The 13,461-nt window shown below is 36.0% G+C and overlaps 1 protein-coding gene and 1 long non-coding RNA gene across 2 annotated transcripts; one reads left to right on the plus strand and one right to left on the minus strand.

Annotated features, from left to right (window-relative positions):
• Positions 1 to 471: 471 nt before the first annotated feature.
• LOC142236368 (uncharacterized) lies at positions 472 to 7,435 on the minus strand. Its single transcript, XM_075307611.1, has 4 exons — positions 7,350 to 7,435; positions 5,782 to 6,674; positions 5,302 to 5,495; positions 472 to 2,689 (listed from the first exon to the last, which is right to left on the minus strand). The coding sequence occupies exons 2-4, from the start codon at positions 6,667 to 6,669 to the stop codon at positions 1,381 to 1,383; spliced, it is 2,391 nt and encodes a 796-aa protein (XP_075163726.1). The 5' UTR covers positions 6,670 to 6,674; positions 7,350 to 7,435; the 3' UTR covers positions 472 to 1,380.
• On the plus strand, positions 3,400 to 3,923 carry LOC142236369 (uncharacterized). The gene is made up of 2 exons (XR_012722003.1): positions 3,400 to 3,645; positions 3,714 to 3,923. It is a non-coding gene; the product is annotated as an uncharacterized LOC142236369 (long non-coding RNA).
• Positions 7,436 to 13,461: the final 6,026 nt, after the last annotated feature.

The raw sequence follows: 13,461 nt of genomic DNA on the forward strand, positions 1-13,461 counted from the left end.
CCAACGACGAGTATACATATTTGTGTCGGTTTAGCCGTCAAGCCGCCGCCAAAAATTAAGTGTCATCTAGCGCCGACATGGATGGATCGGTTTCATTCTTTGGTTAAATGACCGTTTTTATCGACTGTTTATATTTTGTTCTCTTAAGTCAGGTATGCGGCTTTAGTGGAATTTTCATTTCTGTGCAATAACACAGTTTTATCATGCATTTCTTAATTGTAAATAATCGATAATAGCGACTCTCGGAATTTTCGCTAGCATGCATTTCTTATGGGCAGCGAAAATACATGACAAAACTAAAATTAATTTTACGGAAGGCGAACGAAGGGTTTTGAGATTCACATGGTAACGTGGAAAACTTTCGAATGGCAAATTAACATTTTGATGAAATCCTACTAATTTGTTATTACGATCTTACAACTATAATAATTTTCTTTCTAATTATCTTTTCCAAAATTTAATTTGTTATTTTTTTTTTTTTTTTTTTGATAAATTTCTGTATTTAAACAACTAAAATTATAATATCATCATTATAATTGAATACATATTCTCGACATTTTATCATTTTTAATGTTAGTCTTAAGTCCAATACGGACTCTAGGTGGTCCGTATTGAACTTAAGACTAACATTAAAAGTGCGAGAGCTCACCGATGCCCAAAAAAGTTATCCAGGAAAGAGTCAAGGAGTTCCTTTGCTTACACGAAAGTGGGCAGTTTAACGAATTAGGTTTTCTCTGATGAAAATCCATTCCAAATTGAGCAGTTTGCGAACAAATAAAATTATTGGGGGCATCGACTGGCTTAAAAAGAAGGTTCCTCGCTTCGTTTCTACCGCACAAAATATCATCACAATCAGCGGATCTCAATCCGTTGAACTTTTGCGCTGTCCCTCTATTGTACAACGAATATAATGTTTGCGAACCCGACTTTACCTACAATTACAGCCCTCATATATGAGCTCATAATTTATAGAGATTCACTACTTTTTGAAAGATTATTAAAGTAAACTCTTTGGAAATCATGCAATATCCTTACATTGATTAGCTCTCCTTATAACATAAATGTATGCTGTATAGTTTAGTAATTTCTATCTGGGCAATCTAAATCTAAGGTTTGCAATAAATTAGTGGGAATGCAGATAGCATTATTATCTTCTCCTCGTAGCCTTCACACAGCCTTTACAAAATTAATAACAAGATTTTCTGTTCATAGTCTGGTATTGGTTTTGATGTTGGTTGCAACTCCATTAAGTTGACTAGAGCATAGCTATTTTCCTCAAAACTTGCTACTATACAAAACTGCATTGTCTTATAGCGCTAATCGTAGTCTAAGGATTCGTTTTTATCGACACGCATCAGTTGATATGCTGTCACTCTTCCCTCATTTCAACTCATTTTGAACTTTGCGAACATTACACAGCCACTTAATAATTCGGGCATTTCTTTCCACAATCGATGGTGGCTCAGTGGGTCTATAGGTTTGTGTGGTTTGCGGCTGGGTCTCAGTGCTATCAGGTAAACGCATAGAATCAACAGTACTGACATCTGAAAAGAAGACTGTACTGTTGTCCGAATCACTGCCGTTGCTGTGTTTTCTCTTCGACATAGTGTAAATCTCATGGAATTTATCATCGTTTAGACCCAATCGATCGAAAAATTTCTCCAGATCTACTATAGACTCTGATGAGGGTGGAGGATTGGGTTGCAGGAATTCCTGAGAACGTCTTAGCGAATTATTTGCATATTGATCTCTGAACTCTTTGATTTGTTGCTGATGGGAAGACTGATGCGGTTGGGACAAATGTGATGTGGACTGAGAATTGGAATGGGATTGTGGTTGTGGTTGATAATCATCGGCCGAAAAGCACTTGGGAAAGAAATAACGTGGTGGATCTGAACGCCTATACGAATCCATTGCTGAGGATGTGGGATGGGATGATAATTCATTGGCCGATGTTGGCTGTTGCGGCAACGATATACGATGGCGATTCTTGAAACGTATGCATTTTTGCCGTTTGAATTGTATGGGTGGCGGACTTATGTCCTCTATGGATGGCTGTGAGCCTGGTGATTGCACTATAGGCTCGTCGGATGAAGCCTTATGTTTCATATAACCATGACCAGCTAGTATCTGATGAGACGAGGAACTATAGTAGCGAGTATCATCATTCTGATAGTTGTGCATGCGTGGTGATGGAGGTATGTAATCATCTTGGAATGCCTCGGGTACTTCTGGTGTTGTGAAATTCAACAGGTAGTCCGAGGAGTCGTAATTATCCATTAGGGCTTTGCAAGAATAATCACAGTAGGAATTGTTGCTGTGCTGTGTTGAAGAGCCACTGTCACGACGATATTCGACTCGTGTTGTAGCACTACAACATTTCTTTGTGGGCTCTCTATCGCGGTCCATATCGACACGATGCTGTCGATAACACGGCTCACTACGATGAGTGTAGTGGCCCGAGGAGCCACCAGAATCTCGATTCAGCGAAGATTCTCCAGCTGATTTTATGGATCGATTGCCACGGCTGCAGCAGCTAAGGATTTCACTGTGCGGTGAATGACGATTGATTTGGGTATGCAAATCGGGCAGGGATTTATGGCTGTTTATATTGTACGAGGCGGCAGTGTATTTGGATTTATCATTGGCCATCTCATGGGAATGTGAGTAGGAGCGTTGATAATTGTATCTGAAAATGTATGGATATGAATTAATGTGGAATAATTCAAAGGTATTTATGACTCAAAAGAATTTCATATAAAGCAATCGCAAGGATATTTCACCATAATGAGCAGACGAAATGAATTTGTTTTACGTCATTCCTATTGTACCTGCAACCAACGACCATTCAGATTAAAGCACAGTTTTTGTTATTGCACAACTGAAACACTGGAGGTCTATACCAATATACTGTCACGGAGTTTTCGTCGGTATGTACCACTAGCGAAATTTCCGCTATTCCGTTGCATTAGTATTTTCGCTACAAAAAAGTATGTTAGTCGTTGTTATCGACTGCTTACATATGACTCCCTTAGGTAATAAACGACAAAGCTTTTTTAATAGCAGACAACGTGAATTTTTAGGAGAGCTGCAATTAGGCTGAAAGATAAAATACGCGGCGGAATACCGCGACATTAAGTGTGTAGGTTAGGTTAGGTTATGTGGCAGCCCGATGTATCAGGCTCACTTAGACTATTCAGTCCATTGTGATACCACAGTGGTGAACTTCTCTCTTATCACTGAGTGCTGCCCGATTCCATGTTTTATAGCCGAGTCCGAACGGCGTTCCACATTCCAGTGAAACCACTTAGAGAAGCTTTGAAACCCTCAGAAATGTCACCAGCATTACCATAAACATGCAGCAGTATCGATAATGCCTTCGGACTTAACTTCCCTGCCAGCATTTCAATGTTCCATTTCATCCTCATCGCTACCACAGACTCGTAAGTGACACTGCAACAATCGCCAACTGTGATAGTATTTTGCCATCACTATTCGCATGAAAGTATTTTGCCATCACTATTGTTACAAGAGCCATTTTATATTTTGTGAAACACCAAGCGCAACTGGCTTATTATAATTTATTTCAATGAAAACGAAAATAAAGTGCTGAAAACATAGTTATTACGCTTAAAATTGTGAAAAGTAAATTGGTGAACAATTTTTGACTTTCCAAATGGAATAAAGTGATAGTTTTTCAAATATTTTTCCAGACACGCTGCCTCCATTGGGAATAAAAGTACTGGCTGATAGACGCTACAACATTTAACTTACAACTTGTAACTCAACATCAATCTCTTATTAATGCATAAAAATGTGTTAAATGTGATGTGATAGTCGTATAAATGTTATATTTATGAGAATTTATAAATGTTTCATAAAATTAATAAACATCTAAACAATCGTGTTTTACTTGACCACAATGATTCTTTTACAACTATCTTAAAATGCACTTTGTCTGATTGTTTGAAGGGGATCTTATTGGCGTCCTTCTAAATGTATCCAGAAGGGATACATTCATGCGATACTTTTTTGTAGTAACTTGGCGTGGTACAACTTCTCAATAGTGACGGCGCTTTTCCGAGGAGTTTTGGATATCGTATACGACTGTTTTCGACGTAGTGGGGATTCTCAGAAGCGCCCCCAAATTCAAAAAATGTTGGCAGGGTTATAATGTGCACAATATATGGGATATGTTCGACACGAGCACTGTCGTCCGGAATAACTGATAGTCTGTAAAGCACATAAGGCCTCTCATATAGGAATGAGTGGATACAGTTCGTACTCGGTTGTAATATAGAGATTGGTTTGGATTTTTTATTTTAATGATTTTGGATTTTTTTATTTAATGATAAAGTGATAGTTTTTCAGATTTTTTCCCAGACACGCTGCCCTCATCGAGAATAAACACACTGACGATGACTAAATAATCGGTAAATGTGTTATCGATCTCATAAACATGCAGCAGTATCGATAATGCCTTCGGACTTAACTTATAATGTGCACAATATATGGGATATGTTCGACACGAGCACTGTCGTCCGGAATAACTGATAGTCTGTAAAGCACATAAGGCCTCTCATATAGGAATGAGTGGATACAGTTCGTACTTGGTTATAATATAGAGATTGGTTTGGATTTTTTATTTTAATGATTTTGGATTTTTTTATTTAATGATAAAGTGATAGTTTTTCAGATTTTTTTCCAGACACGCTGCCCTCATCGACAATAAACACACTGGCTGATAGAGGCTGCAACATGTAACTTGCTACTTGTAACTCAACATCATTCTTTTATTAATGCAAAAAATTATGTTTAATGTGATATGATAGTGGTTATGTTATATTTATAAGAATTTATAAATGTTTAATCAAATTAATAAATATATAAACAATGGTGTTTAACTTGACCACAATGATTCTTTTACAACTATCTTAAAATTCACTTTTTATGATAGTTTGAAGAGGCTCCTATAGGCGTCGTTCTAAATTTACCTAAAAAGGCACCTCATAATTGAACTCATGCGACCCTTTCTTGTAGTAACTTGGCGTGGTACAACTTCTCAATAGTGACGAGGAGTTTTGGATATCGTATACGACTGTTTTCGACGTGGTGCGGATTCTCAAAAGCGCCGTCAAATTCAAAAAATGTTGGCAGGGAACGAACCGAAATTGTTACCGTTTTGTAACGAAACCCGTAAAGTAATAACCCACAAATAAAGACGTAATCGGAATAATACTTAACCAGTGAACTTAGGTAATCCCATCACAATACAATCACTTCTTATTTCATTCAATTTACCTGGGTCTAGAATCGTTGTGCGTCTCTCCAGAATCCTCAGCATATTCAGCTGGCGGACTAATTGGTCTGTAATTCTCCGTTAATACCAACGGCTCTTCTCCGCCGTCGTACATAGAGCTATACGATTGTTGAGAAAAATAAACAGGTGGAGGAATTCGAAATGCTACATCTTCCTCAAAGGAAACCGATTTTGTCTGTAAATAAATAATACGGAAATAATACGCAAATATCAAATATTATCGTCTGAACAATAGCTACACAATTGATTAGATCAAGGTTGTTATCAGACAGAAAAATTATAACACTATAGTCAGAAAATTTCAACCGAACGTTTTTGGACAGGTTTTAAGTATATGGTTAGAAATTTATAGGTAATCATTGCTATAAAGCAATATTGTTGTCAGTGTACCCAAGTTCATTGTCCATTGTTCAAACGATATACATAAGAATATCAAACATTGGTTATTTTCCATACTATACCTCAGTTAGAACTATTGGCTCTCCAAATTGTTCCTTACGATATCTGGTCAGTTTATCCCTTTCGTGACCGGTATCCGTTGACATGGACATGCGAAATTTGCCCTGATACATGCCGGAATTTCCAGAGGAACCATGGCAACCAGAATTATGACTGTGATGATGATGCATATGTGATGATCTCCTGTGAGCAGCTGTTGCTCCATAACGACGCTCTGCTTCAGCTGCCGAATATGTAGTTTCCCCATATGAAGGATTATATTTACCTTCATCCAGGATAACACTTGAGCTATTTCTATTCCTTTTGCCACTACACACCAAAGTGCTGGCTCCGAAATTTGTGCGTTCCATAATGGGTGTATCACTCTTTACAAAATACGGCTTTGACTCCGCCAGAAGTTCTACGGCTGATTTACGCTTTGACTGATGACGTTCCGATGATCGATACAAGCCCGATGAAGTGGGCTGACTATGTCCCCAATAATTGCGACATACATCCGATGAGGTATTACCCCTTTTCACCGATGCTGATGAAGAATTATAGGATTTTTGCAAGGTTGAGTGTTGAGAGGAGTAACCAGAACTAACGGGCATACCATAGGCCAAAGATGAACTGAATGCTGAATGATGCTGATTGGGCGTGGTCATTGTCTGTTGTGCGCTGGAAGATCTATGATATTTTGGTAAAGAGGGATACATAACGGAGTCGTTCAAGTGATGAGATGTTTTGCTGAAACTCTGGCGACTGGCTCCTATGCTACTTAATCCGCCCCTCAGCGATAGACAGCTACCAGCTAATCCACCCAATCCCTCCCCCAATTGGGCGTAATTCGTGTCCAATTGCCTTGCAGTTGACGCTAATGAGGTGCAACTGCTTAGCACAGCAGCCATTGAATCTGTTGAATGGTAGGAACCAAAGAAAAAACAATGGACTTTTGATTAGAATCGGTATTGACCAACATACAAAAAGACACACACACCCCCACACAAAGGTATAATTAATAAACGTTTCCTTGTAATGGTGCTCGACACAAATTCGGGTCAATGTAAACAAGTCTCAAAAAATCACACATATTCACTGTAATCGTTTGTCGTTTGGCCCCCACGTCGCTAAACATGGAGCAGAGAATATCTGTGGTCTTCTTTTGGACAAATTCTGTACAAATTTTCAAGGCGTCCAAAGCTTTTCGTTGGGCCTTCTTTGACTATTCGCATATGGTTTGGCTACGACCATTTTCTGCAGTAGACAATAACCGGCACATGCGCACTATCTCGAAAAGTTTCTATACCAGTACAATTTTTTCCTCATCCACCAGCTAGCCAATCTGCAATCAGGTAGCCAGCCAACTTAAAAACTCAATGTTAAGGAATTTAATGATTTTTCACATATGACTCTAAAATTATGTCAAAATTAATCACACAAAGCATTCACTTTTTTCTTTCGATAATCAAGTGTAAATTTAATCACCATACCGCAAGGATTTACAATATTTTTTCTTCACTTCCCTGAAGGACTATGCCATATTTTTTTTGTTTGTTATGAATTCTTATTTGCAAGATTTAGGAAATACCTTCTCTTTGAGTGATTTAAAAAATATTGTGCTTTGGACTTCCGTTTCCAATTTCTTATATACTTTTACAGTTTAAATGATGTTTGTGCGTTTTTGTCTTCTTTAATTAAAATATATTCCTTGTAGATATAGTTTTCAGTGCATTTCTTTACTTATTTACTACTTATGCCAGGTTATGGATGCTTTTCATCTTTGAGACCTATGTAACAGCAAATCGTTGGTTGGCTTTCGAAGTCTAAGTTCGAACATCCCTTCATTATGAGGGAGTAAGGCAGCTGTTAACATTTTGTCAAAAAAAAGCTCACCACATGTGTTTTGTAGATGGGGATATAAAGAAAGCTTTTGCTTAAAAGCCGACCTTCCGATATAAAACTCTAGCGAAATATTTGGTTAAAATTGAGGTTATAATAAAGTGGCATCGCTAAAACTGGTGATATCAATTCGTTTTTGGCAGGACACATTCTTGTTTTGCTAAACTTACAAAAAAATCGAAATGATAAGCATTTTGGAACAAATCCATACAATCATATTGAAAGTTTTCTGTCATTTTGAACGTATTGCATTTCGAACCCAAGGTATTTTATAATCAACGTACAACGGAAATTGTTAAACAAAGTGCTGCTCATTTTATAGTCCATTTCTACTTAAATATAGAAAATAATGGATAGTTCAACTTGAAATTGTATAGAGGACAAATATTTTGTAATTATAGAAGTGACACTACCTATCTTAGTTTTAAGTTAAAATACGGGTCGTTTCCGGTCTAACCGGATATAAACATGTTGACGCTTAATATTTAGTACTAAGTTCGTTTCTGCGAAAAACGAATATCTTCATCTATCTCCGTACATAGGGCCTCAAACCCAGGGATGTTAATTTATTTATGCGAAATAATATGCCTTCCTATTTTTTCGTGCGAAAAATCCACGGTTGTATAAATATGTGTTTAAAAATGCTCAAAACAAAGATTTCGCATTTATTGTGCGCTAACGTTTTTTATATGGAGTATAACAGTTTTTCGTACGAAAACGTGATCTTAGTACTAGGCTTAAGTGTATAAATATAACCATAGCAATAGGCGAAACATTTTTCGTAGCGACAAAAATTTCGAGAAAAAAACTCAATACAAAGATTTCGCAGTTATTCCACGCAAACGATTTTTATATGGAGTATAACAGTTTTTCGTACGAAAACGTGAATAAACATAAGGCATGAATAAACAAAAACCAGCAATATGCTCAATAAACAAAATAATAACATACACATACCCACGCTGCATTCTTCAAGAATAAACACTGATAGACGCTGGACTCTCAGCCGAATACAGCAGAATTACAACTTATAAATCAACATAATTCCTTCGTTAAGACATTAAGTCCGGTACAATGTTCGGTTTAGGCAGCGAAATCTCATACAAAACCAAAAGTTGCGAAAAACTAGCGAAATTTTTTCCATATGTGGTACTTTGTTTTTTTTTCCGAGTTGGAAAACGGTCGTAAATAGCGTAGTCAGTATTTTCATAATATGGGGCCATTTGCAATGTGAATTAAGATATAATTGATTTATTAAACTGATTTGTGTGAATTTATAATACAAACGTGGATCGCATTATTATTTAAAAATGTAATCGGATCGATTGATAATACAAAATATAACATCCCTGCCAGCATTTCAAAGTTCCATTTCATCCTCATCGCTACCACAGAATCGTAAATGACACTGCAACAATCGCCAACTGTGATGGGGGGAACCATATCAAAAAGTACAAAATGTACATGGAAGTATTTTGGCATCACTATTCTTAGAAGATCCATTTTATATTTTGTGAAACTCCAAGTAATTTATTTATTTAAATAAAATCGATAATGAAGTACTGGAAACATAGTTATTTCGCTTAAAATTGTAAAAGGTATATTGGTGAACAATTTTTGACTTTCCAAATGGAATAAAGTGATTGTTTTTCAGATATTTTACAGACACGCTGCCTCCATCGAGAATAAACACACTGGCCGATAGACGCTGCAAAATGTAACTTGCCACTTGTAAATCAACATCATTCTATTATTAATGAAAAAATTATGTTAAATGTGTTGTGATAGTGGTTCAAATGTTATATTTATAAGAATTTAAACAGGTTTAATCAAATTAATAAACATCTTAAAAATCGTGTTTTATGCGCTTTACAGACTATCAGTTATTCAGGACGAAAGTTCTCGTTTCGAATATATCCCATATCCCTGCCAACATTTTTTGAATTTGGGGGCGCTTCTGAGAATCCCCAGTACGTTGAAAACAATCATAAACGATATCAAAAACTCGTCGGAAAAGCGCCGTCACTATTGAGAAGTTGTACCACGCCAAGTTACTATAAAAAGGTTTCGCATGAGTGCAATTATTAGGTGCCTTTATAGATCAATTTAGAACGACGCCAATAAGAGACCCTCCAAACAATCAGAAAAAGCACATTTTAAGATAGTGGTAAAAGAATCATTGTGGTCGAGTAAAACACGTTTGTTTAGATATTTAATAATTTGATTAATTATTTACAAATTCTTAAAAATATAACATTTATACCACAATCACATCACATTTAACATAATTTTTTGCATTAATGATGAGGTAGAGTTACATGTTGCAGCGTCTATCACCCAGTGTTTTTATTCGATGGAGGCAGCGTGTCTGTAAAATATTTGAAAAACAATCACTTTATTCCATTTGGAAAATCAAAAATTGTTCACCAATATACCTTTCACAATTTTAAGCGTAAAATCTATGTTTTCAGAACTTTATTTTCGTTTTTATTTAAATAAAATATAACAAGCTGGTTGCGCTTGGCGTTTCACAAAAAATAAAATGGCTTTTGTGAAAGTAGTGATGGCAAAATACATGTATGAAGTACATTTTGTACTTTATGATATGCTGCCCCCCATCACAGTAGGATGGTTGTAGTGACATTTACGAGTCTGTGGTAGCGATGAAGATGAAATGGAACTTTGAAATGCTGGCAGGGATATTGTGCACATTATAAGTTAAGTCCGAAGGTACAATCGATACTGCTGCATGTTTATGGGATTACTTTTCTTTAATAATCCATTTTAAGGAATACAAACTTTGTGAAAATTTGCTTTGGGCTTTTCCCCATCAAGTTATAATAAAATTTGCAACAAATATGTATAATTTCATGCATTTTTCTTACTTATTTAGTTTTCACTTTAGCGATTTTAGCGGCTAAACTCGAACTTAATACTCACCTTTACTACAAAAAAGTTTCGCATGAGTGCAATTATTAGGTGCCTTTTTATATAAATTTAGAACGACGCCAATAAGAGCACCTTCAAACTATCAGAAAAAGTGAATTTTAAGATAAGGGCTGTTTTCTTTTAACCCCTGCCAACAATTTTTAAATTTGGGGGCGCTTCTGAGAATCCCCACTACGTCGAAAACAATCATATACGACATCAAAAACTCGTCGGAAAAGCTCCGTCACTATTGAGAAGTTGTACCACGCCAAGTTACTACGAAAAAGTTTCTCATCAGTGCAATTATTAGGTGCCTATTTAGATCAATTTCGAAGGACGCCAATAAGAACCCCTGCAAACTACCAGAAAAACATTTATAATTTCTTATAAATATAACATTTTTCGGTTCATCTCATCACATTTAACATAATTTTTTGCATTAATAAAACAATGATGTTGAGTTTTAAGTAGCAAGTTACATCCCTGCCAACATTTTTTGAATTTGGGGACTCTTTTGAGAATCCCCACTACGTCGAAAACAATCATATACGACATCAAAAACTCGTCGGAAAAGCGCCGTCACTATTGAGAAGTTGTACCACGCCAAGTTACTACAAAAATGTTTCGCATGAGTGCAATTATTAGGTGCCTTTATAGATCAATTTAGAACGACGCCAATAAGGGACCCTCCAAACAATCAGAAAAAGTGCATTTTAAGATAGTTGTAAAAGAATCATTGTGGTCGAGTAAAACACGTTTGTTTAGATATTTATTTATTTGATTAAACATTTACAAATTCTTAAAAATATAACATTTATACCACTATCACATTACATTTAACATAATTTTTGGCATTAATGATGATGTTGAGTTACAAGTAGCGAGTTACATGTTGCTGCGTCTATCAACCAGTGTTTTTATTCCATGGAGGCAGCGTGTCTGTAAAATATCTGAAAAACAATCACTTTATTCCATTTGGAAAATCACCAAATTGTTCACCAATATACCTTTCACAATTTTAAGCGTATAATCTATGTTTTCAGAACTTTATTTTCGTTTTTATTTAATTAAAATATAACAAGCTGGTTGCGCTTGGCGTTTCACAAAAAAATGGCTTTTTTAACAGTAGGGATGGCAAATTACTTGCATGTACTTTTTGATGTACCTTTTCATGATGGTTGAAGTGACATTTACGAGTCTGTGGTAACGATGAGGTTGAAATGGAACTTTGAAATGCTGGCAGGGATATTGCAGCGTCTATCAGCCAGTTTGTTTATTTTCGATGGAGACAGCGTGCCTGGAAAAATATTTGAAAAACGATCGCTTTATTCTATTTGGAAAGTCGAAAATTGTTCACCATATACCTTTCACAATTTTAAGCGTAATATCTATGTTTTCAGAACTTTATTTTCGTTTTTTATTTAAATAAAATGTAACAAGCTGGTTGCGCTTGGCGTTTCACAAAAAATAAAATGGTTCTTCTAACAGTAGTGATGGCAAAATACTTTCAAGTACATTTTGTACTTTTTGATATGCTTCCCCCATCACAGTTCGCGATGGTTGTGGTGACATTTACGAGTCTGTGGTAGCGATGAGGATGAAATGGAACTTTGAAATGCTAGCAGGGACACTGTATGCAGCATTTGTATGGGCTATCCAGAACATCGTTGCACTGGTGTTCTATCCAGAACATCTCATCAGTGCAAGTCGAGTCGGTGTTACCAGATTGCATTTTGATAAAGTGACGCTTTTTAGATTCCCAATAGCAATTTATTGTGACTAATTTATCGAATATCATGAAATTCAAAGTGATACAGTGTCATGAATAATCGCAGCAGTACATATTTATAACTATTTGAGCATTTCATACATTAAAAATGTAAGATTTCATTTGTTTTCTGTGATTGTTTTTAAACAGCTGATGACAGTGTTGCATATTTTTTGGAGATGTCCTGGATAAACGAGTACTCTGTTTTCTTTTAGTCCGTGACTGCTTAGGGTATCTAGTGCAAAGAGAAAACAGCGCTATAGTTGTAAACGAATCATTGTGGTCAAGTAAAACGGCCAGCTGATATTTCTCTAATACGGTGTTCTCACCAAGCATGTTTTGGGGATTGAAATGTTTTCCCTTTATAAGCACTTTAAAACGAGTCGTTTTCGCCATACTACAAAACAAGTTCAAAACACAAGTTTTCCTCCAAAAGACGTCAATTTTAGAATGTGAACCTACCTAATTTGAAATATACCCCCGAATAACATACCCTATTCAAAATATTGAAATAAGTTTCATTGAAAAAAAAGAATAAACAAAGGCTTTTAAGAACATGGACATGTGAAAATAACATAAAAAAAATTTTCCCTTTGCGCTCGCGGTAATTATTTGGACATAGGTTGCATATATGTAAATTTCGAGTAAATGTGAATTTCTAGTTTCCATGGTAACTGTCAAACTAAAACATCTCAACCCGGTGTGAACGGTGAAATGTTTTGGAAAAACGAATGAAGAAAACGAGTCGGTGGGAACATAGCATAAGAAAATCTACTGAAACCTATGATTTCGGTCAAAATCCTCTTTTACGAGGTTTCCGTGCCTAGTATGAATGGGTTCTAATCTCTTTGTCAACTTTATACATAATTTTGTTTTGTTTTTCGTTGAATCGAATCTACCTCTAGATTCAATTCATATGCATTTAGAAGCGTTCCAATTTATAATGCGTTTAAAGTCATTACGCAATTATACTCACCACAACACAGCCTGTATGGACGCTGTAATTTAGTGACATTCTAGTATTATCAATTTGACGGTTCTTCTATTCACCACGAATCCACAAAATACAACACTGTTGCGAATGATGGCCACAAAATAGAAACGA

This window comes from Haematobia irritans, chromosome 4, assembly GCF_050003625.1.
Source record: "Haematobia irritans isolate KBUSLIRL chromosome 4, ASM5000362v1, whole genome shotgun sequence".
In the NCBI taxonomy this organism is placed as follows: Eukaryota; Metazoa; Arthropoda; class Insecta; order Diptera; family Muscidae; genus Haematobia; species Haematobia irritans.